General features: G+C 48.4%; 1 protein-coding gene across 2 annotated transcripts in view; it reads right to left on the bottom strand.

Moving 5' to 3' along the window:
- Positions 1 to 753: 753 nt before the first annotated feature.
- LOC134503305 (leucine-rich repeat and fibronectin type III domain-containing protein 1-like protein) overlaps positions 754 to 24,583 on the bottom strand; it is a 69,205-nt gene continuing 45,375 nt past the window's right edge. For both annotated transcript variants that reach the window (XM_063312072.1, XM_063312073.1), the window contains exons 2-3: positions 9,732 to 11,126; positions 754 to 1,437 (exon numbers count right to left, since the gene is read on the bottom strand). In XM_063312072.1, the coding sequence (XP_063168142.1) occupies positions 933 to 1,437; positions 9,732 to 11,107 (1,881 nt within the window). In that variant the 5' untranslated portion in view covers positions 11,108 to 11,126 and the 3' untranslated portion in view covers positions 754 to 932. The remainder of the gene's footprint in view (positions 1,438 to 9,731; positions 11,127 to 24,583) is intronic.

The following is a 24,583-nucleotide window of genomic DNA, read 5'->3' as shown; positions in this document are numbered from 1 at the left end:
AGGGCTGTGGGCAGGTGCTGGGGAGCACAGGTGGGTGAGCAAGGGCAGCAGGCAGCATGGTATGGAATGAGACCAGGTGGGGGAGGGGTGCCGCAGTGCTGTGCAAGTGCAGCCAGGCAGGCAGGCGTGTGCTACTGAGTGTGAGCAGGAGGGTGGTGTGTGTGTGCATGCACTACAAAGTATGGGATCTCATACTTCATAAGGGGCTCCTTGGGAGAAAAAGCAGTGGGAGCAACTTACCAGAGCAACTTGCGACCTTCCCTGCCAGCTTCTCCATTAACTTTGCTTGTGGGAAGCTGGCAGGAAAGGTCACAAATGGCAATCACATAACTGCAGGACACTGCAACCATCGTAAGTGCAAGCCAGTTGCCAAGCACCTGAATTGTGATCATGTGGCCGCAGGGGTGCTGCGACAGCCAGAACTTAGAGGACTGGTTATAAGTACCACTCATTCAGCGCCATCGCAACTTAGGGTTAGGGTTAGTCCTCAGTTAATGGCCACTGAACAAGTGGTCATTAACCGAGGGCTATCTATACCAGTCTTCCCTAAACCTTTCTGTTCCTTGAACTCTGGCAGTTCACCTGACACTTTTTAGCACTTTGTTTAAATGCACTTCCTCATCAGCATGCTACTGTGGAAGGCCTATTGGGTTGAAGGGAAGTGCATCTGCTTAGTAGTAACCTGCGACATACAGAGATTTTGTAAGCACTGATCCAGACTTGGTTGCAAGTAGATAAGAATGAATAAAAACCTTCCAAATCACAGAGTTTATATTTAATATAGTGCAACAAAAATAGATAAGAATGCAAGAACTTTTACAGATTAAAAAAATAGTGTTTAAAACCATCTGATCTTAAAAATAGTAGTGAAGCGTAAAATACAACCACTTGAGTTATTATTTAGTGCTTCTTGCCTGGGCTCAGCATGACTACTAAGGAAAGGCTTCGCTTCTTAAAACAGACACTTCTGTAGGGGCTGCTCGTTCATACTCAAAATCTAATATAGTTTTGCCTCTAAATGGCAAGCTTGAACATTCTTGCTGGACCCATTCAGCCAGTTTGGAACTGGACTGTGCCACAGAGTTACTTTGACTAGTACCATTGGTTTGGGAGCAAACGTTATTCACTTCCGTGTTTTTGGTTTTGTGATGGTTGATGTAAACTTTGTATTTCAGCAGCAGCATGAAGATGAAAACAAGGACGGAGGCCACAATGATGCCTCCAATGATGATAATCATGGTTCCACCAAGAAACTGGGCATGGAGGGACTGACACTGCCGGTATGCCTCCTCCGTGGTGAACTGCACACACCCCACCATCAGGGTTGCTGTCAGAGAAGTCGCACCATCGTCATAAACAGCAAGGACACAGAGGTCATAGTCACGCCCAGCAACCAGGTCGGTCAGGAAGAAAGACTTGCTGGCAGCTGGAATCATCCTGCAAGAGAAGACAAAGTCTGTAGCAAGAGAACCACAAAGCATCTTCTCTCTTCACTCCCTTGTCTTTCTGAAAGGCTAAAAGGATGAACAGGATAGCCATCAACTGCCTGGGTAGCATGTGTCCATTTGTAACCACAGTGATATTAAAATGGCAAAATGTGTGTTATGACATCATGATGCCTTCTACCTTTTTGTATTGGCATCACAATGTTGCACAGAAGGATATATGGAGTGCAGTTTGTGTTGTGACATCACAATGTACTTGCCCCACCCCTCCTCCCCACAGACCTCTGTGCCAGGAAGTCGAATGGGCAGCTACCAATGACTTGCCTAGTAAAAATACAGAAGAACACTGAGAGGGAATGCTGTAAGGATGTAAATTACCAAAAGAGTACAGAGCAATTGTCAGGCTCTGCCTGCTACTCAATAAGACACAGACGCCAATTTAGGAAAAATCAGGTTCTGAGTTTATTCAAGTATAGCGCATGCCTAGTTAAAAGCTGAGAGTGGAGGGAGCACGCCGGTACGGGATTTAAATAGCCCGCGCCAGTCAGTGCTCCCCCTTCCCTCTGTTGCGTAGATCCCCGAGCCCCAAATGTCCTGTTGCCGGTGGGTGAGGGGTCGCGGGGCCCCTGCTGGTGCCCCGGGCATCTTGCTTAATCTTTCTCCTCCGGCTGGTGATGACTTTAAGCCCGGCGATAATCTTCTGCGCTTCCATTGACAGCTCCGGGCGTGCCTTGTGCTCAGGCGTTGTCAGTTTCACCCTTTACAACAATGTATCTTCTTGATTGGATCTTTCCAGCTGGAGTCATTACTTTGTTGCCAGTGTCTGTTGCCTGTCTTTGTGCGTTGCTTGCACATCTCTTAATCCCTTGCCCCTGCTTCCTTGGTATTGTTATGTGTGCCGTTGTGCTGACACAATCAGCTCAACGGTGCTCATGACATACTGCCCTCCTTCTGAATGGTTAACCCGTGGGTTTGTCAGGGTAAGCAGTATGGAACGCGCAAATTAGGTCCGGTGCTTTGACGTGTCGTGCAGCAACCCATTCTGGGTGGGGGAAGTGTTTCCACTTCACCAGGTAGTGTAGGGTGCCCCGCTGCCGGTGCAAGTCGAGCACTTCTTTCACTTCAAAATGTTGCTGGCCGTCTATCATTACCGGGGGGGGGGCGTGTTGGGATGCCATTGGGAGGTACTTGCCAGCTTTAAAAGGCTACAGTGGAATACTGGGTGAAGTCTCTTTAAATTGTGTGGCAGTTCTAGGCGTAGTGTGACCGGGTTAATTATTTGTGTTACCCAGAATGGCCCGATGTACTTTGGACCCAGTTTCTTTGAGGGTTGGGGCAATTTTATGAATTTGATAGAGAGATAGACCATATCTCCTACCTGGAATGTCGGTTGCTGGCGCCGGTGCTTGTCTGCTTGTTCTTTGTAGGCTGACTGTGCTTCTTTCAGCGCTGCTGTGATCACTGGCCACGATTCTGCTATCTTCTGTCCTCAGTCACCAGCGCCCGGGGGGGGGGGGTTGCGGCAGCTCTGGGATGGGGGTGAACTTGCGACCTGATACCACCTCGAACGGGGTTTTCCCCGTGCTCATGTGAATGGCGTTATTGTAGGTGACTTCCGCGAACGGGAGAAGATCGACCCAGTCGTCCTGGTGGTAATTGATGTACAAACGGAGGAATTGTTCTAGCATGGCATTGAGGATCTCCGTGGCTCCATCCGTCTGGGGATGCCAGGCTGTGGATAGGGCTTGTTGTGTCCTGATCAGTTTTTAAAAAGCCCGCCAAAACTTTGAGGTGAATTGTGTGCCCTTGTCGGTCACCAAGCGTACAGGACATCCGTGTAGCCTGTACACGTGTACGAGGAAGAGTTTAGCCAGTTGCTGGGTGGATGGGATTGCTGCACAGGGGATGAAATGCGCCTGTTTGGAGAAGTAGTCTTTCACCAGCCAGATGGTTGTTTTCTTTTGGCTGGGTGGTAGGTCGACTATAAAATCCATGGAGATCTCCTCCCATGGCCAGGAGGGCTCCGCCACCGCTTGCAGCAGTCCCTGGGGTTTTCCCGGTGGCTGTTTGGCCATCGCGCACACCGGGCAGGATGCGATGTATGCCTTGACGTCCCATCTCAATGAGGGCCACCAGAACTGCCTTCGTGTTAGGTGCAGGGTTTTTAAAAATCCGAAGTGTCCCGCCTGCTTGCTGTCGTGCGATCTGCTGAGGATCGCCTGGCACTGTGAGTCCGGGACGTATAGTCTGCCTTCTCCCCATGCTAAGTCTCGCTCCACTGTCACCTTGTTGGGGTTGGCTAGGACCCAGGGGTCGGATTTGAGGGCGGCGGTGAGGTCTGCGTGTATCCCCCCTGGTAGTTGCGGCCGGTGCCGTCTGTGAGCTGGTTGGCTTGCCGTCACTTGTGTCGTGGGGGTGGGCTGTCTCCGTGCGCTGCTCCGAGTGGCCGCTGCCATCCCCAGCTGGGAGGCGGATAGTACGGTCCCTACCATATCTGGGATGGGCTCCTCGTCTTGGGGCAGTCGGGAGAGGGTGTCTGCCAGGAAGTTCTTGCCCAGTATGAACTTCAGCTGGAAGTTAAACCGGCTGAAGAACTGAGCCCATCTGACCTGCTTAGGGCTGAGGCGTCTGGGCGTCCAGAGGGCCTCAAGGTTCTGGTGGTCTGTCCAGACCTCAAACGGTTGGGAGGTCCCTTCAAGTAGGTGCCGCCACGTCTCCAGCACCATTTTCACAGCGAACGCCTCCTCCCATACGTGCCAGCACCTCTCCATCTCTGAGAATTTTTTTGACAGGTAGGCGCATGGCTTAAGGATTCCTGCAGGGTCCTTTTGAAGCAGTATGGCACCCAGGGAGAAGTCCGACGCGTCAGCTTGAACTACGAATGGCCGTTCTGGGTCCGGGTGTGCAAGGATTGGCTCCGTTGTGAACAGCGCTTTCAGCTTGTCAAACGCTGCTTGACATGCGGGGGTCCAATTAAGCACGGCCCCCGGGTTCTTGACTCTGTGTGTTTCCCCAACTCCTTTGGTTTGGAGTAGATCTGTTAGGGGGAGGGCTATCTCCGCGAACCCCCTGGCAAAGGACCTGTAGAAATTTGCGAATCCCAGGAAGCTTTGAAGTTGGCGCCTATTGCGTGGGTGTTCCCAATTCAAAACTGCCTGGACTTTCGCGGGGTCCATTTCCACGCCTTTGCCAGAGATTCGGTACCCTAGGTAGTCCAAGCGCAATTTGTGGAACTCGCACTTGGACAGTTTGGCATAGAGTTTAGCCCCCCTTAATTTGTCCAGTACTTGTCTGACCAGCTGTTCGTGTTCTTCCTGTGTCCTTGTGTATATGAGGACATCGTCTATGTACACTAGTACCCCTTTAAATAGGTGTTCATGTAGCACCTCGTTGATGAGTTGCATGAACACCCCCGGGGCCCCTGCTAACCCGAATGGCAGTACCTTGTATTGAAAGGCACCGAGGGGACAGTTGAAGCCTGTTTTCCACTCGTCCCCCACCTTGATTCGGATCCTATAGTATGCCTCGCGGAGGTCGAGTTTGGAGAACACACGGCCTGTTGACAGGTGGGCGAGCATGTCCTTTACGAGGGGCAGTGGGTATTTATTGGAGGAGGATGCGGCATTGAGTCCCCGGTAATCGGTACAGAGCCGTAAGGTGCCGTCCTTTTTTTCTCAGAAAAGGACGGGCGCTCTGACAGGCGAATTCACTGGCTCTATAAAACCCCTGGCCAGGTTTTTGTCGATGAACTCTCGGAGGGTTGCCAGCTCCTTCTGGGTCATGGAGTATATCTTTGGTTTGGGTAAGGGGACATCTGGGAGTAGCTCGATTGTGCAGTCCGTCTTGCGGTGGGGGGGTAGCTGGTCCACCTCTTCTCCGGAGACGTCTGCAAAGTCGGCGTATTGGTCTGGTAGTCCTTCTGGGTTTGGGTCGGTGTCTTGGGTGACCCCTTCAGCCCTCCCCACTGTCAGAGTGGGTATCGTGTCTGGTGCTGGGGCTTGGTATGTGCCATCGCTGAATTGGATGGTATGCGCCCTCCAGTCTATGCGGGGGTTGTTGTTTGCTAACCACGGGATGCCCAGCACTATGATGGGTTTCCCTATTTGGGTCACTGCAAAGGTTATTTGTTCTTTGTGGGTGCCCATTGTGAGGGTGACTGTCCCGGTCTGTTGCGTGGTTGGTTTCCCCCCCGCTGTTGAGCCATCCAGTTGGTGGAACGCCAGCGGTTTGGGGACGGGGAGGCATGGCAGATTGAGCTTTGCGACGATGTCGGGGTGAATCAGGTTTTTGGAGCACCCCAAGTCCACTAACGCCACGGCTATGGTGGCTCTGGGGCTGTAGCTGAGCCTGATCTTCACTGTTATGATGGAACTTTCATCGCTCTCGTGTGTGTTGCGCCCCCTTTTCACCACCTGTCCCGCAGCGCGCTTTAGGGCAGGTGGGGAGCGTTTCCCGCCGGTTGTCCCAGTGTGTCGCTGTCGTCCCCTGCGAGGTAGGCATCCGCGTCCTTATCTGGGGCTGCTAAAGCTCCTGTCAGTCGCCGGGGGGGGTGGGTTCGCTGGTTTGAGTGGCGTTTTCGGTGCAGGTCGGGGTGTGCGGTCCGGTGCTCTGTTTGCGAAGCAGTCTGCCGCCTTGTGCCCCATTTTCCCGCACTTTGCGCACGGTGCGCGGGCGAACCTCCACTGTTGGTCCATGTGCCTGGTTGGACCCGTGTGCGGGGGGGGTCTTCTTGGGTAGGACAGGGATTCGTTGTCTCCAGTTGACAGCAGGAACGTGCGGTGTGCGTGTTCCGCTTTGCCGGCGAGGCAGATCCATTCATGAAGTGAGGTTGGGTCATCCCGGTAAAGTGCCCATTGGAGCACTTCTCGGTTGAGTCCCCTTTTGAACATTTCGGTGAGGGTGGCCTCTGACCACTCGGTGATTTTGCCCGTGAGGGCTTTGAATTCCAGGGAGTAATCGGCTACAGTTCTTTTGCCCTGTCTCAGTGCTTGCAGTGCGCACTTCACCCTCTCCTTTGCCATTGGGTCTTCAAAATAGTGTTTCAAGTCGGTGAGGAAAGTATGCAAGTTTGATAGGGCTGGGGACTTGGACTCGTATAGCTGGACGTACCAGTCCGCCGCCCTGTCTTGCAGTTTGATGGCTACCACCGAGATTTTTTCAGCTTTGGAATCAAAGTAGTGTCCGTGGCGGGCCATGTATTCTCTGGCGTTGGTGACAAAGGACAGCTTTGTGGGGTTCCCGTCGAAGGTAACTGAAAAGTCTCTTGGGAACCTCGCGAGCTGTGGGTTGCCCCTCCCCGTGCTTTGGTACATGGGCTCTGCCGTTGTGGAAGCACTTGCCGCTGCGACTTGCATGCGGGCGTGCCCTCTCCCATTCGGTGTCTGGTTTGGGGTGGGTACCTGCATCGGCATTGTGTTGTAGGGTCCGTTGGTTATCAGGGACTATAAAATGGCTCCTAGGTCCCGTAGTTGGGCTTCCATGGCTGTGAGCCTAGCTTGCGTGTCCCTGTCAGCTGGCCGCGATGTTGTTGGGAATGGTCCGGTCGGTGTTTCGGGGTAGGTGAGCTCCCAATTTGGGTAGGGTGGCTCTACCCGGTGTTCTACCCCGTCGGCCCAGTAACGGAGTGATTGGTCCGCGACTTCGTCCTCCGCTGCGCTTCTTGCGGCTGGACTGAAGCTCCAGGACCGGAACTGGGGTGCGGTGTGGGCCGGGAGGGTGCCCGTGGCTCTGGTGGAGTGCGTTGTCTCCAGCCGTTGCGGGGTCGCCTCTGCCTCTTGCTGGGTCCGAGACTGGAGAGTGGGGTGGGCGAGGAGGGTGTCCGTGGCTCCGGTGGGGTATGTTGTCCCCGGCCGCCTTCGGGTCGCCTCCGCCACCTGCTGACCATCTCGTCCGTCTTGGGTGCGGTTTGCTGGCTCCATCGTTGCTCCCGTTTCTGCCTCTCGCCATCTGGTTCCTCCCGCGGCTCATCTCCGTCTGGTGGGGCTTGGCGAGGTTGGGTTTTGTGACTCTCAGCTTTCTGTTAGGCTCTGCCTGCTACTCAATAAGACACAGACACCAATTTAGGAAAAATCAGGTTCTGAGTTTATTCAAGTATAGTGCATGCCTAGTTAAAAGCTGAGAGTGGAGGGAGCGCGCCGGTACAGGATTTAAATAGCCCGCGTCGGTCAGCGCTCCCTCTTCCCTCCGTTGCGTAGATCCCCGAGCCCCAAATGTCCTGTTGCCGGTGGGTGAGGGGTCGCGGGGCCCCTGCTGGTGCCCCAGGCGTCTTGCTTAATCTTTCTCCTCCGGCTGGTGATGACTTCAAGCCGGGCGATAATCTTCTGCGCTTCCGTTGATAGCTCTGGGCGTGCCTTGTGCTCAGGCATTGTCAGTTTCACCCTTTGCAACAATGTATCTTCTTGATTGGATCTTTCCAGCTGGAGTCGTTACTTTGTTGCCGGTGTCTGTTGCCTGTCTTTGTGTGTTGCTTGCATATCTCTTAATCCCTTGCCCCTGCTTCCTTGGTATTGTTATGTGTGCCGTTGTGCTGACACAATCAGCTCAATGGTGCTCATGACAGCAATGCACTTTAGCACAGACAGACTGCTACTTTGGCTGGCCTCGCTTAGCAACCTCCTCGCAAGTACAAAACCAAAGCTGAATCTATACTTGAGAAGCATCGGTTGTTATTTTGTCACCTTAAAACAGGAAATTGCTTTTATGGCAATAGGGGCATCTGCAAACTTTGGAGATCAGCCTAAGTCTCCAAAGGGATGAACTTTGTCCAAATGCAATTGACTTGGAGCCTGCTGAAAGGAGAAAGGATCTGGTAGCACCTTTTCTGACTACAGTAGCATGTTTTATTAAAAGGCAGGAGCTTTCATGAGCCATGGCTTTTCAGGTAAACTGCAGTGTTATTCAGGTAAACAAATGTTATTAAAAGGCAGAAAGATTCTGCCTTTTAATAACATTTGTTTGCAGGAAAAAGAGCTACCAGACTCCTAATTTTTTGCCTAACTTCTGCAAGATGTAGACCCCTTTGCAGGTATAGGATATGATGGGACTATGAAAGGAACTTCACAGGTTTGCATTCCTGTTTTTTGCTTATTAACACGTTGAGATGGGTGGACATATAAACTGAAATAAATGCATATGTACATAAGTGATTTTAGATCACCAAATAACCAAAGGTTTCTTTATAATAGCATTAAACAAAAAATAGCATTTTTATGAAGTTTTCTGTAACATCAACATCCAGGGCTCTGTTTTTTAGCTGCTTCAGAGTTGATGATGCATTCTTATTCTTACTTTGACAAAGCAAGAGTATAGTCTGAATATACATTTTAAATCATTTTTTTTGCATTATACAGAGGCCTGACATATAGGCTTTTCTCTAATCAACCTACACATGAAATTAACTGATCCAACTAAACATGAAAGTAACCCAAGGCCATATTTCACTTGCTGTGGTGAGCAGAATTAGGACTGTGGCAAATTGGGGAGATTAGGTCTTCACTAGTTCACTGATCTTATAAACATTGCACTACTCACCAGAAAGGGAGGGAGGGAGGGAGGGAGGAGTGTGCACTATCCCCAGCTACTCTTAGGCCCAGGAGGCAATTTCCAACCAATTACAGATAGTAGTCACTTTTGAGACATTTTCACTAAGATTATTCAAGAGTTGAATCCACCCTCTTGCCTGCCACAATGGTCCCAATCCTGCTCAGGTTCCTGCAGTACACTACCTCTGCACTACTTTACGTATGAATAAAACAGTGTCAAGTCTAGGTTGAGACCCAATTTAGTGTAGTGGCTGAAGGCCCCAGGCTAGAAGCCAGGAGACTGTGAGTAATGCTGCCTTAGGCATGAAGCCAGCAGGGTGACTTTGAGCCAGTCACTCTCTCTTAGCCTTAGGAAGAAGGCATGGGCAAACCACTTCCAAAAATGTTGCCAAGAAAACAGCAGGGACTAGTCCAGGCAGTCCCCAGGAATCAAGGCACAAAAATAAAAGTGAATTGACTACCCTGTTTTTAGTACAATTCTCATTAAGACGAAGTTCAAGTTTAATAGGAACATTATAAACTGATACCCCTGGGTTGGATTTTCCCTTTTGAATGGGAGACACTTTTCTTTTCATTCTGCTTCTTGAGAAACTTCCTCCCATCCTCCCACCTCATTCAGTGCAAAGGCATCAAGCAAGCAGCGCCTTTATTTACTTCTCCAGTTGTTGAGCTTTCCACAGCTGCTGCCATTTCAGAAATAAACTAATAAACTTGGCAATAGCATCTCTGAAATGAGAATGCATACCTGTATACCAGGATATCATCAGCAGAGCTGTTGTACTGGATCTGGAACATTCGTATTCCAGGAATATGGTGCTGTGAAGGCCACTGGATGAGAGCAGAGGATGAGGTCAGCTCAGCAACAGCAACTTTCCTCTCTTGGTGAGATTTGGTTTCATTAGAGAAGCTAGACTTGGCTGAGATGAGAATATCTGATGGGCCTGTCTCAGCTTCTTTGTTACAGCTTGTGCTATTCGCAAGATGAGCATATGGGCTGACCAGAAGTTCAACTGGTGCAGTGGACTCTCCTGCAGCATTGGATGCTATACAAGTATATGTGCCTTGTTCCTCCATAGAAGTCACTAAAATGTCCAGAGTCCCATTCTCATGGGAAATTGTTCGAGAAGTGTTGGAGACCAGTTTTCCTCCAGGTGAAATCCAGCGCATATATGGCTCTGGATCACCCATTGCTCTACATTTCAAGGAAACACTCTGTCCTTCCATGATCACTTGCTTTGCAGTTCTGTGAGTAATCATTGGAGGCTCACAGACAAATTCCTCCTCCTTAATGGACCAGAAATACTTGCCCATCAGCTCTGGAGGGGAGGCACACGTTTCCAAGTCATCTTCCCTAGTTAGACGCCGTAGCCACACTAACTCACAGTTGCAGTGTAGCGGGTTCCCTCCAAAGCTCAATACCAGAGAAGACAGTGGGGTACCTTTGGGTTTGGCATAGACAGGGATGCGGGAGAAAAGAGGGTCTGGAGGGATCTTCTTCAACTGGTTAGAAGTCATGTCTAGCCGAGCCAGTTTGTGAAGGTTGGAGAAGATGCCTTCAGGAACAAAATCTATGAGGTTATGATCCAAACTAATAGTATTGGCATTTGAAAGCCTCCCAATAGTTTCCCAGGGGACATTAACAAGATTATTATAGGACAGATCCAGGTCCTCAATCATGTCAATGAAATCATCAAAAGATCCAGGTGAAATATAATGTAATTGGTTGTTACTGAGAATTAAGTGGCGAAGGTTGATCAAACCTTTGAAGTGATCCTCATCAATATGGGTGAGTCGGTTACTATCCAAGTGTAATGCATGAAGGCCTTTAAGATCAAAAAATGTGTAAGGCATAATATGACTAATTGTATTTCGTGACAGTGTTAAATGGATCAGGTCTGTCATATTTGCAAAGTCCTTTCTTCGCAAAGTTGTGATGAAATTATCCATCAGCCGGAGTTCTGCTGTTCGTCGGTCAATGGCAGGAGGTACGAAGAGCAGCCCGTTTTTTGTGCAGAGAATGGTGAAAGATGGGGACAGGCTCTGACACATGCAGCGCATGGGACATATCATGGCCCTCACAGCAGCGCTCATAAACAGAAGGCAGAAGACCAACTTTTCCATGGTAAGATATATAGGGCACCTAAAAGACAAATGGAAAAATCCATCAATATTAATATGAACCAAACATGTTTTAAAAGTGAGGAATTAATGGAAAACAACATTTGACTGGGTGTCAAATAACTAAGTATAGTTATTCCTACAACATGCTAATTTTTCAGCTAGTCTATTTGCTGTGGATATTCAGAGAAAATGTTCTGAGATAGAAAGATGACAGGTTGTTGGAGGCCAGAATTTCACTTTGAGGTGCTGCTGGTCTCTTGAATTGCTTTTTACTTAAAACAGATTTTAAGATTTAAAAAAAAAGATTTTTAAAACATCTTAAAGGGTGATCATAGAATTATAAAATCATACAGAAAGAAGGGACCTTGGAGGTCTTCAATTCCCTTCCCAGAGCAGGAATCATCTCAGATAAATGGCTTCCTAACCTTTTTCTGAAAACTTCCTGTGAAGGAGCCTGTCATGTTCATCATTTCAATGTTCTGAATACATCAGCATGTCACTTTCCTGATCCGTGTTTGCTGAGTGGAGATTTCCAGCCGTGTCAGGCTGTAATCTCCTTACTGTAACTGTGGAATGTATGTTTGGGTTATTGACTGTGTTCAAGGTTACTTTCTCAGGCCGATGTGGGTGATGGTTGCTAACACCTGGGAGGGGGTGGTTGCTAAGCAGGAGCAAGGGCGGGACCAGGTTTGAAGCGAGGGTTTTTAGTTTGTATTTGGCGCGCTTTTGCTCATTCTCAGCTTTCTTTGTATTTGCACACTATTCTTTCAATAAATCAGTTATCCTTAAGCACCCGCTTGTGAGACTGAGTCTGTCAGAACAGGCAACCATTACATAAAGCTGAGAATCTCAAAACCCTTATTCCGCTAGCCCCTATCCAGATTCATCTGTGAAGGGGAGCGCTAGCGAGGAACGAACCGAGATTGCAAGAGATGGAGAGCGAGGCATCAAGCAACGGGGAACTGAACTCCACGGTGGTTAGAGCGGAGAAGGTACCCTGCAGCGACGCTCCGGAGGTTCGGGCAGAACCCAACCCCAACTTGAAGGAGAAGGAGGGACATCAAAAAGTACCAGAAACGACCAGTACTTTGGCTGGTGACTACCTTACTTGGGAGGAGGAATCGGACACTGGGGCGGCTCAAGCCTCCTGGAAGCGGCGGTACCCGCTGTCACCTAAGGTGGTCAGAAAAGAAGCGCCCGAGGGGTCCCCCACCCCTGATTGTATAAAGGTGTTGGAGGCAAAATTAGACTTGGTCGAATTCATGCTGAAGAAGATGTCAATGGGCTGGGGGTCACCTGAAAAAGGAAGGGAAGGGTCCCACCGCAGGCATTCCACCTCACCGTCACCCCTACCATCCCCCAGAGAGAGAAGCAGGGTCCGGTGTCGAGGAGAGGAGAGGGGCCCGAGGGTGACAATTTCGAGGTCCCCTCTGGTGGAGAGGCGCTCGCTAGGGGCCATGCAAAGGGCTGAGTGACCAGAAACTGCGAGACTCCCACCCTTCATGGTAAAGTTCGATGGGGACCCTACCAAATTGTCCTTCATAACTAATGCTAACAGTTATATGGAGGATTGGGAACAGGGGTTCCGGTCAGAGCGGGGGGAAATAAACGCCATTGCTACCAAGCTGAAGGGGAGGGCGGCCGATTGGTATGTACAGCTGTGCCAATCGGAGTTAGAAGACTTTGAGGAATTTCTATGGGCGTTACGGCAACATTTTGAAGACCCGTTAGCTCAGGAAAGAGCGAAGCGGGCATTAAAGGGACTGTACCAAGGGTCATGATCCATGGCGGATTATGCGCTGGAATTTAAAGCACTGGCTGGGAAAGTGGAGGATTGGTCCCAATCCACGCTGGTGGAGATGTTCAAGGATGGACTGGAAACTGAGGTTCTGAAGTGGTCTCTGGGGCGTGAGGACCCAAGAACCCTGTATGACTGGATTCAGCTGGCAAGCAGTGCTGAGCATGCCCTAGAGACGTTTGCCCACCGAAAATCGATGAGATATGGGAGATTCAGTAAAGGGTCCCACACCTCGGCTCCTCCAGGGAAATCCAGCCAGCGGACCTGGGAGGAAGAGAAGGAGCGACGCTATGCTAGAGGGCAATGTCTGCGGTGCGGAAAAGAGGGGCACCAAGCAGTGGCGTGCCCGAAGGGAAAGACCGAAGACCAGCCGGGAAAGTCATCTGGAAAATCTCCTTCCCTACCAAGAAAGATGAAGGCGGCGCTGGCGGAGGTCGAACCTGAGGAAGTCCCTTTCTTTGGGGATGAGGAGGAGGCTGTTCTTAACCAACCAGCAGGAAACGCCAGCCACCTGCTTTAAAGGGCGCCGCTGGGCAGGTGGAAGAGGAAGGGCGCGATCACGCTTCGGTGAGTGGAAATTTCCCTACCATGACAGTGAAGGTGAAATTGGGGTCACGGACAAGAACTGTGGAAGTGTGGGCAATGGTTGATTCGGGGTGCTCACGGTGTTTAATGCACCCTGACGTGGTAGCTGCGTTAGAGTTACCCACGTTCCCTTTGAAACGGCCCATGATCTTCACCCAATTGGATGGATCTACAGCGGGGGGGAAACCGGTGACTCACTCCACAGGGATGGTGGCATTGCAAATGGGAAGCCACTGGGAGAAACTGCCTTTTGTGGTAGCGCCTGTGGGGGGTCCGTTTGTCATTTTGGGGATGCCTTGGTTTGTTCAGCAGAACCCACACATAAATTGGGTGCACAGGACTGTGACTTTTGCAGATGGATTCTACAAAGCCCCTGAGGGGGATGAATTGGACAACGGCGAGGTGGGGAGGGCAGCAGCAACAACTTCGCATCTCCTTACTGGTCTGCTAGACGGACTGCTGGAACAATACCAAGACTTTGCAGATGTGTTTGGCGAAAAGGAAGCAGATCAGCTACCGCCGCACCGCAAAACTGACTGTGCCATAGACTTTATCCCTAATGCAAAGTTGCCTAAGCCAAAAATTTATGCTATGACCCAGAAGGAACTGGCAACGCTAAGAGAGTTTGTCGATAAAAATCTAGCCAGGGGTTTTATCGAACCAGCCAGTTCCCCAGTGGGTGCTCCTGTTCTATTCAGACCAAAGAAAGATGGGACTTTGAGATTATGTACAGATTTCCGTGGATTGAATGCAGTCTCAATATTGAATAAATATCCCGTCCCGTTAATGACGTTATCACATCTGGCGAAGGGGAAAATATTCTCTAAGTTGGACCTGAGGGAGGCATATTTCCGCATTCGTATAAGGGAGGGGGATGAATGGAAAACTGCTTTCAATTGCCCTCTGGGCTCTTTCCAGTATAAAGTGTTACCTTTTGGGCTGGCGGGAGCGCCTGGGGTTTTTATGCAACTGATCAATGAGGTCTTGCATGACCATTTATTCAAAGGGGTCTTGGTGTATTTGGATGATGTGTTAATCTATACTGAAACAATTGAGGAACATATAGAACTGCTTAGACAAGTGCTCAGCAAGCTGAGAAAGGCTGAACTGTATGCTAAATTGTCCAAATGTGCTTTTCATAAATCTCAAATTGACTATTTGGGCTATTGAATTTCAGACAAGGGTATTGAAATGGATCCAGCTAAGATTGAAGCCATTCTAGCATGGGAGCCACCACGCACGCATCGGCAGCTCCAAAGTTTCCTCGGATTCGCGAACTATTATCGACAGTTTATCCAGGGGTTCACAGAGATAGCATTGCCCCTCACTGAGTTACTCAAAACTAAAGGGCAGGGGGACACACGGAGGACAAAGAATCCGAGGGCGTTGTTGAAATGGACACCCGCATGCCAGGTGGCTTTTGACAAGCTTAAAAAGCTATTCACAGCAGAACCCATTCTACAGCATCCCGATCCTAGCAAACCATTTGTGGTGCAAGTGGACGCCTCTGATTTCTCCATTGGAGCACTCCTGCTACAAGCAGATGAGCCGGGATGTTTGAAGCCTTGTGCTTATCTCTCCCGTAAATTCTCTGAGACTGAAAGGCAGTGGCACGTTTGGGAGAAAGAGGCTTTTGCTGTTAAAGCTGCTTTAGACACTTGGCGCCATTTGTTGGAGGGGGCTACCCACCCTTTCGAGGTTTGGACTGACCACAAGAACCTCGAAGCACTCAGTGCACCTCGTAAGCTCAACCCAAAGCAAATCAGATGGGCTCAATTCTTCAGTCGTTTTGATTTCAAGCTAAAATTTATTCCGGGAAAGAAAAACTTTCTGGCTGATGCACTTTCCCACAGACCCCAAGATTCTAGCACTGTGCCTGATGTGATAGGTACACTATGGACAGAGCCACAATTGAGTCTGGCAGCTGTGACCCGCAGCCAGACTCACGCACAGCAACCAGACGCTTCACTTTCACCCCGTCTGGGACATTTGCCAGTTCCCTCTGACTTGCAACAACAGTTTCTTTCCCAATTGAAATCTGACACTTGGTTGCAAGCAAGTTTACACAATGTTACTTTTGACCGCTATTTTGCTTGGAAGAACGATCGTCTCTATGTGCCTGAGGCTTTGCACAAAGACATTTTGCTCCGTTCCCATGATGACAAACTGGCTGGGCATTTTGGGATTGTTAAAACGCTCCATTTGGTTAGACGCCAATTCTGGTGGCCAACACTAAGGCTGGATGTTAAAGACTATGTTGCCTCCTGTCCTGTATGTGCTGGCTCTAAACGGAAGGTTGGTAAGCCCCAAGGGTTGCTCCAACCAGTGGCCAGTCCCTCTCACCCCTGGGAGGAGACCTCTATGGATTTTATCGTGGATTTACCTCCAAGCCAGAGGAAAACTGTGATTTAGGTTGTAAAGGACTTCTTCTCAAAACAAGCCCATTTCATTCCATGAGCTTCCATTCCCTCAGCACAACAGCTAGCCCGCCTCTTCTTTGTACACGTGTATAGACTCCACGGGAGCCCCTCCCGTTTGGTGACTGACAAAGGCACACAATTTACTTCCCAGTTTTGGTGGGCTTTTATGAAATTGGTGGGCACCAAACAAGCGCTGTCCAGTGCATCGCATCCTGAGACTGACGGATCTACAGAGGCACTTAATTCCACACTGGAGCAATATCTGCGTGCTTTTGTTAACTATCAACAAGATAATTGTAATGCTTGCCCAGCCCAAATACTCAGACTCACAAGTGATTGCTAAATGAAATCTGATTTATTTAGGAACTTAAGGCAAATACAGAGAAAGCTGAGAATGAGCAAAACCCTAACCCCTGATCCGTGTTTGCTGAGTGGAGATTTCCAGCCATGCCAGGCTGTAATCTCCTTACTGTAACTGTGGAATGTATGTTTGGGTTATTGACTGTGTTCAAGGTTACTTTCTCAGGCCGATGTGGGTGACGGTTGCTAACACCTGGGAGGGGGTGGTTGCTAAGCGGGAGCAAGGGCGGGACCGGGTTTGAAGCGAGGGTTTTTAGTTTGTATTTGGCGCGCTTTTGCTCATTCTCAGCTTTCTTTGTATTTGCACACTATTTTTTCAATAAATCAGTTATCCTTAAGCACCCGCTTGTGAAACTGAGTCTGTCAGAATAGGCAACCATTACAGAGCCCCTACAACTGGAGGCAGGGTGTTCCTCAGCTTAATAGCTCTGTCAGAAAACTCCTCATTTTGAATTTGGATCTCTCTCTGTAAAGCTTCCACTCAATGGCTCTGGTCCTTTCCTCGGGCACTACAGAGAATAAATCCACACCCTCTACCCTGTGACATCCCTTCATTATTTGAAGACTGCTATCATGTATCCCTTTAGTCTTAGGCTAAGCATTTTTTTTCCTGCTGTTCAATCGTGTCTGATTCTCAGAGACTGCCTGGACAAGTCCCTGAAGTTTTCTTGGCAGGTTTTTTGAGAGTGGTTTGCCATTGCCTCCTTCTTCCTAGGGCTGAGAGAGGGACTGGCCCAAGGCCACCCAGCTGGCTTTGTGCCCAAGGCGGGACTAGAACTCACAGTCTCCCAGTTTCTAGCCTGATGCCTTAAACCACTACAGCAAACTGGCTCTCATAGGCTAAGCATATCCAGTTCTTTTAACTATACTTCATAGGAATTAGTCTCCAAACCCCTCATAATCTTTGTTACATTTCCCTGCATTTTTTCTAGTTCTTCAGCATCCTTTGTGGCAACCAAAACTGGACACAATATTCCACATGTGATCTGACTAATAAAATGTGGAGTAGAACTATCACTTCCTGTGATTTGGATATAGTATCTCTTTGATAGAGCTCAAAATTGCATTGGCTCTTTTGGCAGCTGCAGCACATTGCTGGTTCAGCCTTAATCTATAGTCTACCAGCACACCCAGATCCTTCCCACAAGTACTACTGCTAAGCCAGTTACCGCCTATCTTATATCTATCCTGATTTTTTTCTACTTAAGTGCAGAATCCTACATTTCTTGCCATTGAACTGCATTTTGTTGGAGAAGACCCAAGTTCAAGTTCTATCTTGAATTTATCTTCTAAGGAATTAGCAATCTCCCACCTCCAGCTTCATGTTGCCTGCAAATTTGTAAGAATCCCTCCTGCCCCCTCATCTAACATATAAATGTTGAACGGCAGTCAGCTCAGGACAAACCCTGAGGTACCCCACTGCATACCTCTCTTCGTGTAAACTTAGATCCATTAAGGACTAGGTGTTGGGTACAGTTGTTCAATCAACTGCAAATCCATCTGGTGATAAGACTGTGCATCCCGCTCTCAGCACCTGCTCATTCAAGCATTCACACACACAGTCAAGAAACTGGAGTTCTTTGAACTGGTTTATTGAAGCGTAATGAACAGTACAGAAGGCAAGCTGCGAATAAAGACTTCCCGCCAAAAACCTACTTTAAACTACATTCCCTTAGCTATTTCCCTTTCCCACAAAACGTGTCACTCCCCCTCCCAACCAGATGGCATTTCTACCGTATCTCAATCTCCCATCCTTGATGTGCTTATAGCCAAAACAATCCCTTACATTCCAACTTCGCAAATCCCCTTCCACCTTCTTCCCATCCAGCAACCTGTGAGAATGACACAATGTCATGTTCACTGTTTCAATGTACAGTATACATCATAACATTTCACATGCCATGGCGCTGACGTGCGTTTCTGTTTGGGAGGGAGCTGCTGTGAAACCTTGTACCAAGCTCTGTATCTGTGTTCATTACAATGGAATGTGATTGGGTTATGTTCTCTGTTCAAGGACTTTTTCCGCAGACCATCAGAAACCGTTAGGAGCACCTGGGATTGTGAACTTGGGAAGATTCTACGGGGGGAGGGATCTCATTTGCACCGAGGGTTTTTAGTTTGCATTTGGCACGCTTTTATCATTCTCAGCTTTCTCTGTGATCCTGCATACTATTCTTTAATAAATCAGATATCTTTGAATTCCTGCTCATGAGTCTGATAGTGTTTTAGAATAGGCAACCATTACACACAATGGGAGATGTCCTGATAAGGGTTTCTGTGAAACCTTTGATCAGGGAATCTGACACCCACATTGCTTCATTTTATCAGGAGGAGGGTATGATAAGCTTTATCAAATGCCTCCATGAAGTCTAGGTACAGTACATCCCCAGCATTACCTTGGTCTATTAATCGAGTATCATGAAAAGCAGTAGGCATGTCCTACTTTTAACACACCCTTCTAGTAAACACCTTGTTTCTTTCTAAGTGCTTGCAAATCAATTGCTTTATTATCTTTTCTAGGATTTTCCCAGGCATTGATGACAAGCTGAGTGGTCTCTGCAGAGGCGTACAGAGGTACCCTTGAAGAAGTAATGTATGAGGATTACATAGACATCAGCTTACCACAGAAAGAGGAGGGCGGGAAAGAAACTCCAGATTTCACTGTCCTGATTTTCTTTGCTATAAGAGGGTAGAGAAAGAAACTGACAGGCTTTCAAGATTCTGTCAATATACCTTGGAACAATGGAGTTCCAGTAGTCTTTGTGAAGTCTGTTTCTTGACCTGGCCTACGTTAAAAGGATAAGCTGATGTTTCCATAACCATTCTTGCATTCCTTGTTCAAGGAACATAGTTTCCTGAGGTTTTATTTCTCTCCTTTTTTAAAGATTGGAACAATGTTAGCTCTTTTCCAATCTTTTGGCATTTCAGGAGTTCTCAAAGATTACTGTCAGTGGTTCTGAGATCACATCCACCAGTTGCTTTAACACTCTGGGAAGTAATCCATGTCACCCAGGCAACCTGAATTTATTTTAAGGAGCAGCAAGTGTTCCTTGCCTATTTTGACATGCACTTCTCCTCTATCCCCCATAGTGCGCCTTCTGATAGGTTGGACCACCTTTTCCTTCTGTGAAAAGATGGATGCAAAATAGGAAATCAGCAGTTCACCCTTCTCCCTGTTGTCCACCATGTTCTTGCCATCTTCTCCAACCAGCGGACCAACTGCATTCATTCAGTGAAGAGAGTCCATACACATTACTTTTAATACCAGAAGGAAAGTAAGAACTAAAATAATTATTGCAGCTATCCCAGGGTTACCTGAAAATTCCTCAGAGACACCCTTCTAAATTTAAAGGTCTAAAATCACATACATACATACATACATACATACATACATATATATATATATATATATATATATATATATATATATAGCAGCTGGATAGCACAGTGGTTAGAACGCCACCTTTGGAGTGGGAGACTGGGGTTCAAATCCCAGCTGTACCTACCTTACCAGTAGGGGTCCTTGGGCAAAGACCCCCTAACGCTTCACCTGCCTACCTCAGATAGGAGTGCGACACAAACTAAGAGAGTCATGCTGGCTCGGACGTCGCCCGGATTAACAAGGTCCACGTCAGATGTTGGGGAACCAGGACAATCTGACAATAAGTGGGCTTCTGGAACAACCCATACATGGACAAGACAAGAGAACCTGGAATTGATGGAATGCTACTACAACAGGAGACCTAATAAGAGGGGATATATGAAATGCATGAGGGAACTATGGATGGACAGAAGACCTGCATCCACACTAACTGAGAAACAGCTAGTTACCCAACGCTTCAACATAGTGAAGAGGAAGCTGCTCTCACAACTTAAGATTGACCAACTACACATTATATCCGAGACCCAAGAAAACCCGGAAGGACAACTGGAAGTCCAGTAAACACCTGATGCTGGAACATCACTGCCACCCCCTCTATTACAGAGCACAGCAGCTGATACGAGGCAAAAGATCACGGATAAACTAACTACACTCAACTCCCGAGACCGATTACCAAGGCTCAGTGGAGAAGTATCATCAGACAGTATGCTAGAAAATGCCAACAGAGCCCTCGCTACAATCCCTACTACCACTATAACTCAAACCAATGAACTAGTATATGCTACAGCCGCTGTAATCCTGGAGATGCTGGCTACATGATGAAGAAGAACAGGAGTACATACCCCCCCTGGAAAATGAGGTTGGAGGCTAAGATCAAGGCAACTTGGAGAGAAGTTAGTCAGCTGGTGGAACTACAGAAGGGTGTGGAGATTAAGGATAAGACTCAGCTACTGAAAAAATACAAGGGCCTGACTCCATCTGAAGTCCTAGAGACTGCTAAACAAAGGCTCACAGCACTGGCTACCAGGCTAAGGAGGGACACTAGAGAAGCAGAGGCCAAGAAGATAAATGCCCTGTTCACCAAAGAACCATCCAAGGAGTACTCCCAACTGCAGTGCAACAACACAGCAACAGCAGAGCCACCAACAGCAGAAACTGAACAGTACTGGAAGAACATACAGGAGAAGGAGAAGACACAGAACACCAGTGCAAAGTGGCTGCAGGACCTGAGAGCAGACCACAGAAATCTCCCAGAGCAGGAACCAGTCACCATCACAGTAGTGGACATCCAACAGCAGGTCAAGAACATGAAGAGCTGGACGGCACCTGGCCCGGACATGATCAACACCTACTGGCTAAAGAAACTCACAGCAGCGCATGAGTGTACAGCAGCACAGATGAACCAGCTGCTAGCAGCAGGCTCCCACCCAGACTGGCTAACACAAGGCAGGACAGTGCTGATCATGAAAGACCCCAACAAGGGAACAACACCGGCCAACTACCGGCCAATAACCTGCCTCCCCACAACATGGCAAGTCCTATCAGGCATCATAGCCGCCAAGCTGCAAGACCATATAGGCCAGTACATGAGCACAGCTCAGAAGGGCATTGGGAACAACACCAGAGGCTCCAAACACCAGTCGCTCATAGATAGAGCAATCGCCCAAGACTCAAGGTCTAGACAGACAGATTGAGCACAGCCTGGATTGACTATAGGAAAGCCTATGACTCAATGCCACATACATGGATCTGTGAATGCCTGGCACTATACAAAGTCAACAGGACACTCAGGACCTTACTCAAGAACTCAATGGGACTGTGGAAGACGACACTGGAAGTCAACTCAAGGCAGCTTGCACAAGTGACCATCAAGTGTGGCATATGCCAAGGTGATGCACTGTCCCCACTTGTAATGATTGCCCCAGCCCAAATACTCAGACTCACAAGAGGCTGCTATATGAAATCTGATTTATTAAGGAACTAAAGGCAAATACAGAGAAAGCTGAGAATGAGCAAAAGTGCGCCAAATACAAACTTAAACCCTTGGTGCAAACGTATCCCGCCTCCCTCGTAACAGCCCTGCCCGTCACAGGTGCTAGCAATCGTCAGAGCGCTAGCCTGGGAAAGTAACCTTGAACGCAGTAGATAATGCAAATACATTCCAGAGCAAAGCCAAAAGATAACTACTCCCATCCTCCCGAGAAAGATGAAACACGCATCCAGCTAATGACATGCGAAACGTTACGATGTATCAAAGACATTGAAACGGCGAACATGACACCACTGCTGTTCTGCATGGGCTTGAACCCCCTCAGACAGATTATCACAAGAAGTGGATGCGGATACAAGTTCAAGAGTGGAACTACCATCAGCCACCTCCTCTACATGGATGACATCAAGCTGTATGCTGAGTGAATGAGACATTGACTCACTGATCCACCTGACATGGATCTACAGTGAGGACATTGGGATGTCATTCGGACTGGAGAAGTGTGGCTGGATGGTAGTAAAGAAAGGGAAAGTAGTTAAGACTGATGGGGTGGGACTACCGCAGGCCACATAGCAGACATACAGACCAGCTACAGGTACCTTGGTATCCCACAGACACATGGAAACCACAGTGAGGAGGCAAGGAAGACAGCAACAACCAAGTACCACCAAAGGATAATACAGGCCCTAAAGAGCCAGCTCAATAGGAAGAACAAGATCCACGCCATCAATATGTATGCCCTCCCAGTTATCAGATACCCTGCCAGTATAGTGAGCTGGCCAAAGGAGGACATGGAGGCTGCTGACGTGAAGACCCAGAAGCTCCTCACGATGTATGGAGGCTTCCACCCCAAGTCCAACACGCAGAGACTGCATACCAGGCAGAAAGAGGGAGGGCAGGGTGAGTGTCCAAGCCACTGTCCTGGATGAGACCCAGAGCATCCAGGAGTACATCAGTAAGATGGCACCTAAAAATGAGCTGTTGAGAGAATGCCTGAGGCAGCAGCAGACATGGAAGGAAGATCAAGCAGAATTGCCATGGCAAGACAAGACCCCTCATGGGATGTACCATCAACAGACAGCTGAGGTGGCTGACAGTGGGAAATCCTACCAATGGCTGGAAAGGGCTGGACTAAAAGACAGCACTGAGGCACTGATCATAGCAGCACAAGAACAGGCACTAAGCACCAGATCCATAGAAGCAGGGATCTACCACACTAGACAGGACCTGAGGTGCAGACTGTGCAGAGATGCCTCAGAGACTTTCCAACACATAGTGGCAGGGTGTAAGATGCAGGCAGGAACAGCATACACTGAATGGTACAACCAAGTAGCTGGCATTGTGTACAGGAACATCTGCAGAATGTATGGGCTAGACCCTCCCAAGTCCAGATGGGAGATTCCACAGAAGGTTGTGGAGAATGACAGGGCTAAGATCCTGTGGGACTTCCAGATCCAGACAGACAGGGAGGTACTGGCCAATCAACCAGACTTCGTGGTAATAGACAAGGACCAGAAGACAGCGGTGGTGATAGATGTAGCGGTGCCAAGTGACAACAACATCAAGAAGAAGGAGTATGAGAAGCTGGAGAAGGACCAGGCCCTGAAGGAGGAACTAGAGAGGATGTGGAAAGTGAAGGCCAAAGTGGTTCCAGCGGTGGTAGGGGCACTTGGGGCTGTAACTCCCAGGCTGGAAGAGTGGCTCCAGCAGATCCCAGGAACAACATCAGAGCTCTCTGTCCAGAAGAGTGTAGTGCTAGTGTAAGACTAGGCTTAAGCTGCCATTACCTAAAAATGAGCAGGCACATAGGCAGAGAGGACAAAAGCCAGGAAAAAGATCCCTTCAGGGAGGTAGATAAGAAGGAAGCAAGTCATTAAGGAGACAAAGGAAAAATGTCACCTGAACCAGACAAAGGAAGTTGGGCCTGAGCACATGGAGAACCACCACCACCCAATCCCATCTACAGCTACCAAACTTGTGAACCAACAAAGAAAGGACTTTTGGGATAAAAGGGATCCCAAAGCCCACCCACTCCTTGTTGTCTTTGGATCCAGACTTGGCAGCTTCCATCCCTCTAGCTAGTGCCTGGCAGCTTAGTTGGACATGGGTAAGTGTGGATGAGCGTGTGTGTGTGTGTGTGTGTGTGCACGCGCGTGTGAGAAAGAACAAATGTATCTTGCAACCAGTAAAGTTTTGCTGTTATTTTAAATTCACTGAGTCTCCATGTATTTCAAAGAACCTGTTGTGCCTTAGTGTTCAGTTGAAAGTTATTTGTGTGTGTCCCTAATTACTTCCCGGTTGTTGACCAGGGCTATGTGTCTTGTCTGCTCAAGCCGCACCTCTCTGGAAAACCCAGGTGGAAGCCAGGGGGGGCTGACAAGATCCGTGTGCCTCAACAGGCTGTGAGTCTCTGAGTGATTGACCATAAGCCGAACCTGGGAGCTTATGTGTGTAACACTAGGAACAGCTAAGATACTGCGCAGAACCCTCAAACTCCCAGGCCTCTGGTAGAGGACCCGAGGTTGAAGAAGACACATACCACCCATAGGGGTGAGAAGGGTTTTTTATTATTATTAGTAATTTACCATTTTAATCAGAACATCCCTGGGCTGAAGACAGGGAAGGAGCTTCAAGCTATCCCTCCTTGGAGTGAACCTGATGTGTAGCCACATTTTCTGACCTTCTCTATTTTCAAAACAACAAAAAAGAATTAGAAAAAAAGTTGTAAACCATGTGCTACATCCTACAAGAATGCAAGATGGTGCTGCCCTGCTTCCTTGTTGGTCTCTGCTTTAAATTTTAAAATAATGCAAGGCAGTCTTACAACAAATGCTAAGTCATATTATGTAAATTTAACAAGTAATGCATACAATTTTTTCTAAGCCGTCCACATCCATTAAGGGAATATGCAACACATATTTTCTACATTAAAATAACAATG

This window comes from Candoia aspera, chromosome 10 (assembly GCF_035149785.1).
Source record: "Candoia aspera isolate rCanAsp1 chromosome 10, rCanAsp1.hap2, whole genome shotgun sequence".
Lineage (NCBI taxonomy): Eukaryota > Metazoa > Chordata > Lepidosauria > Squamata > Boidae > Candoia > Candoia aspera.
Note: the sequence above shows the minus strand (reverse complement) of the source record. Positions and strands in the feature narration are given on the sequence as shown.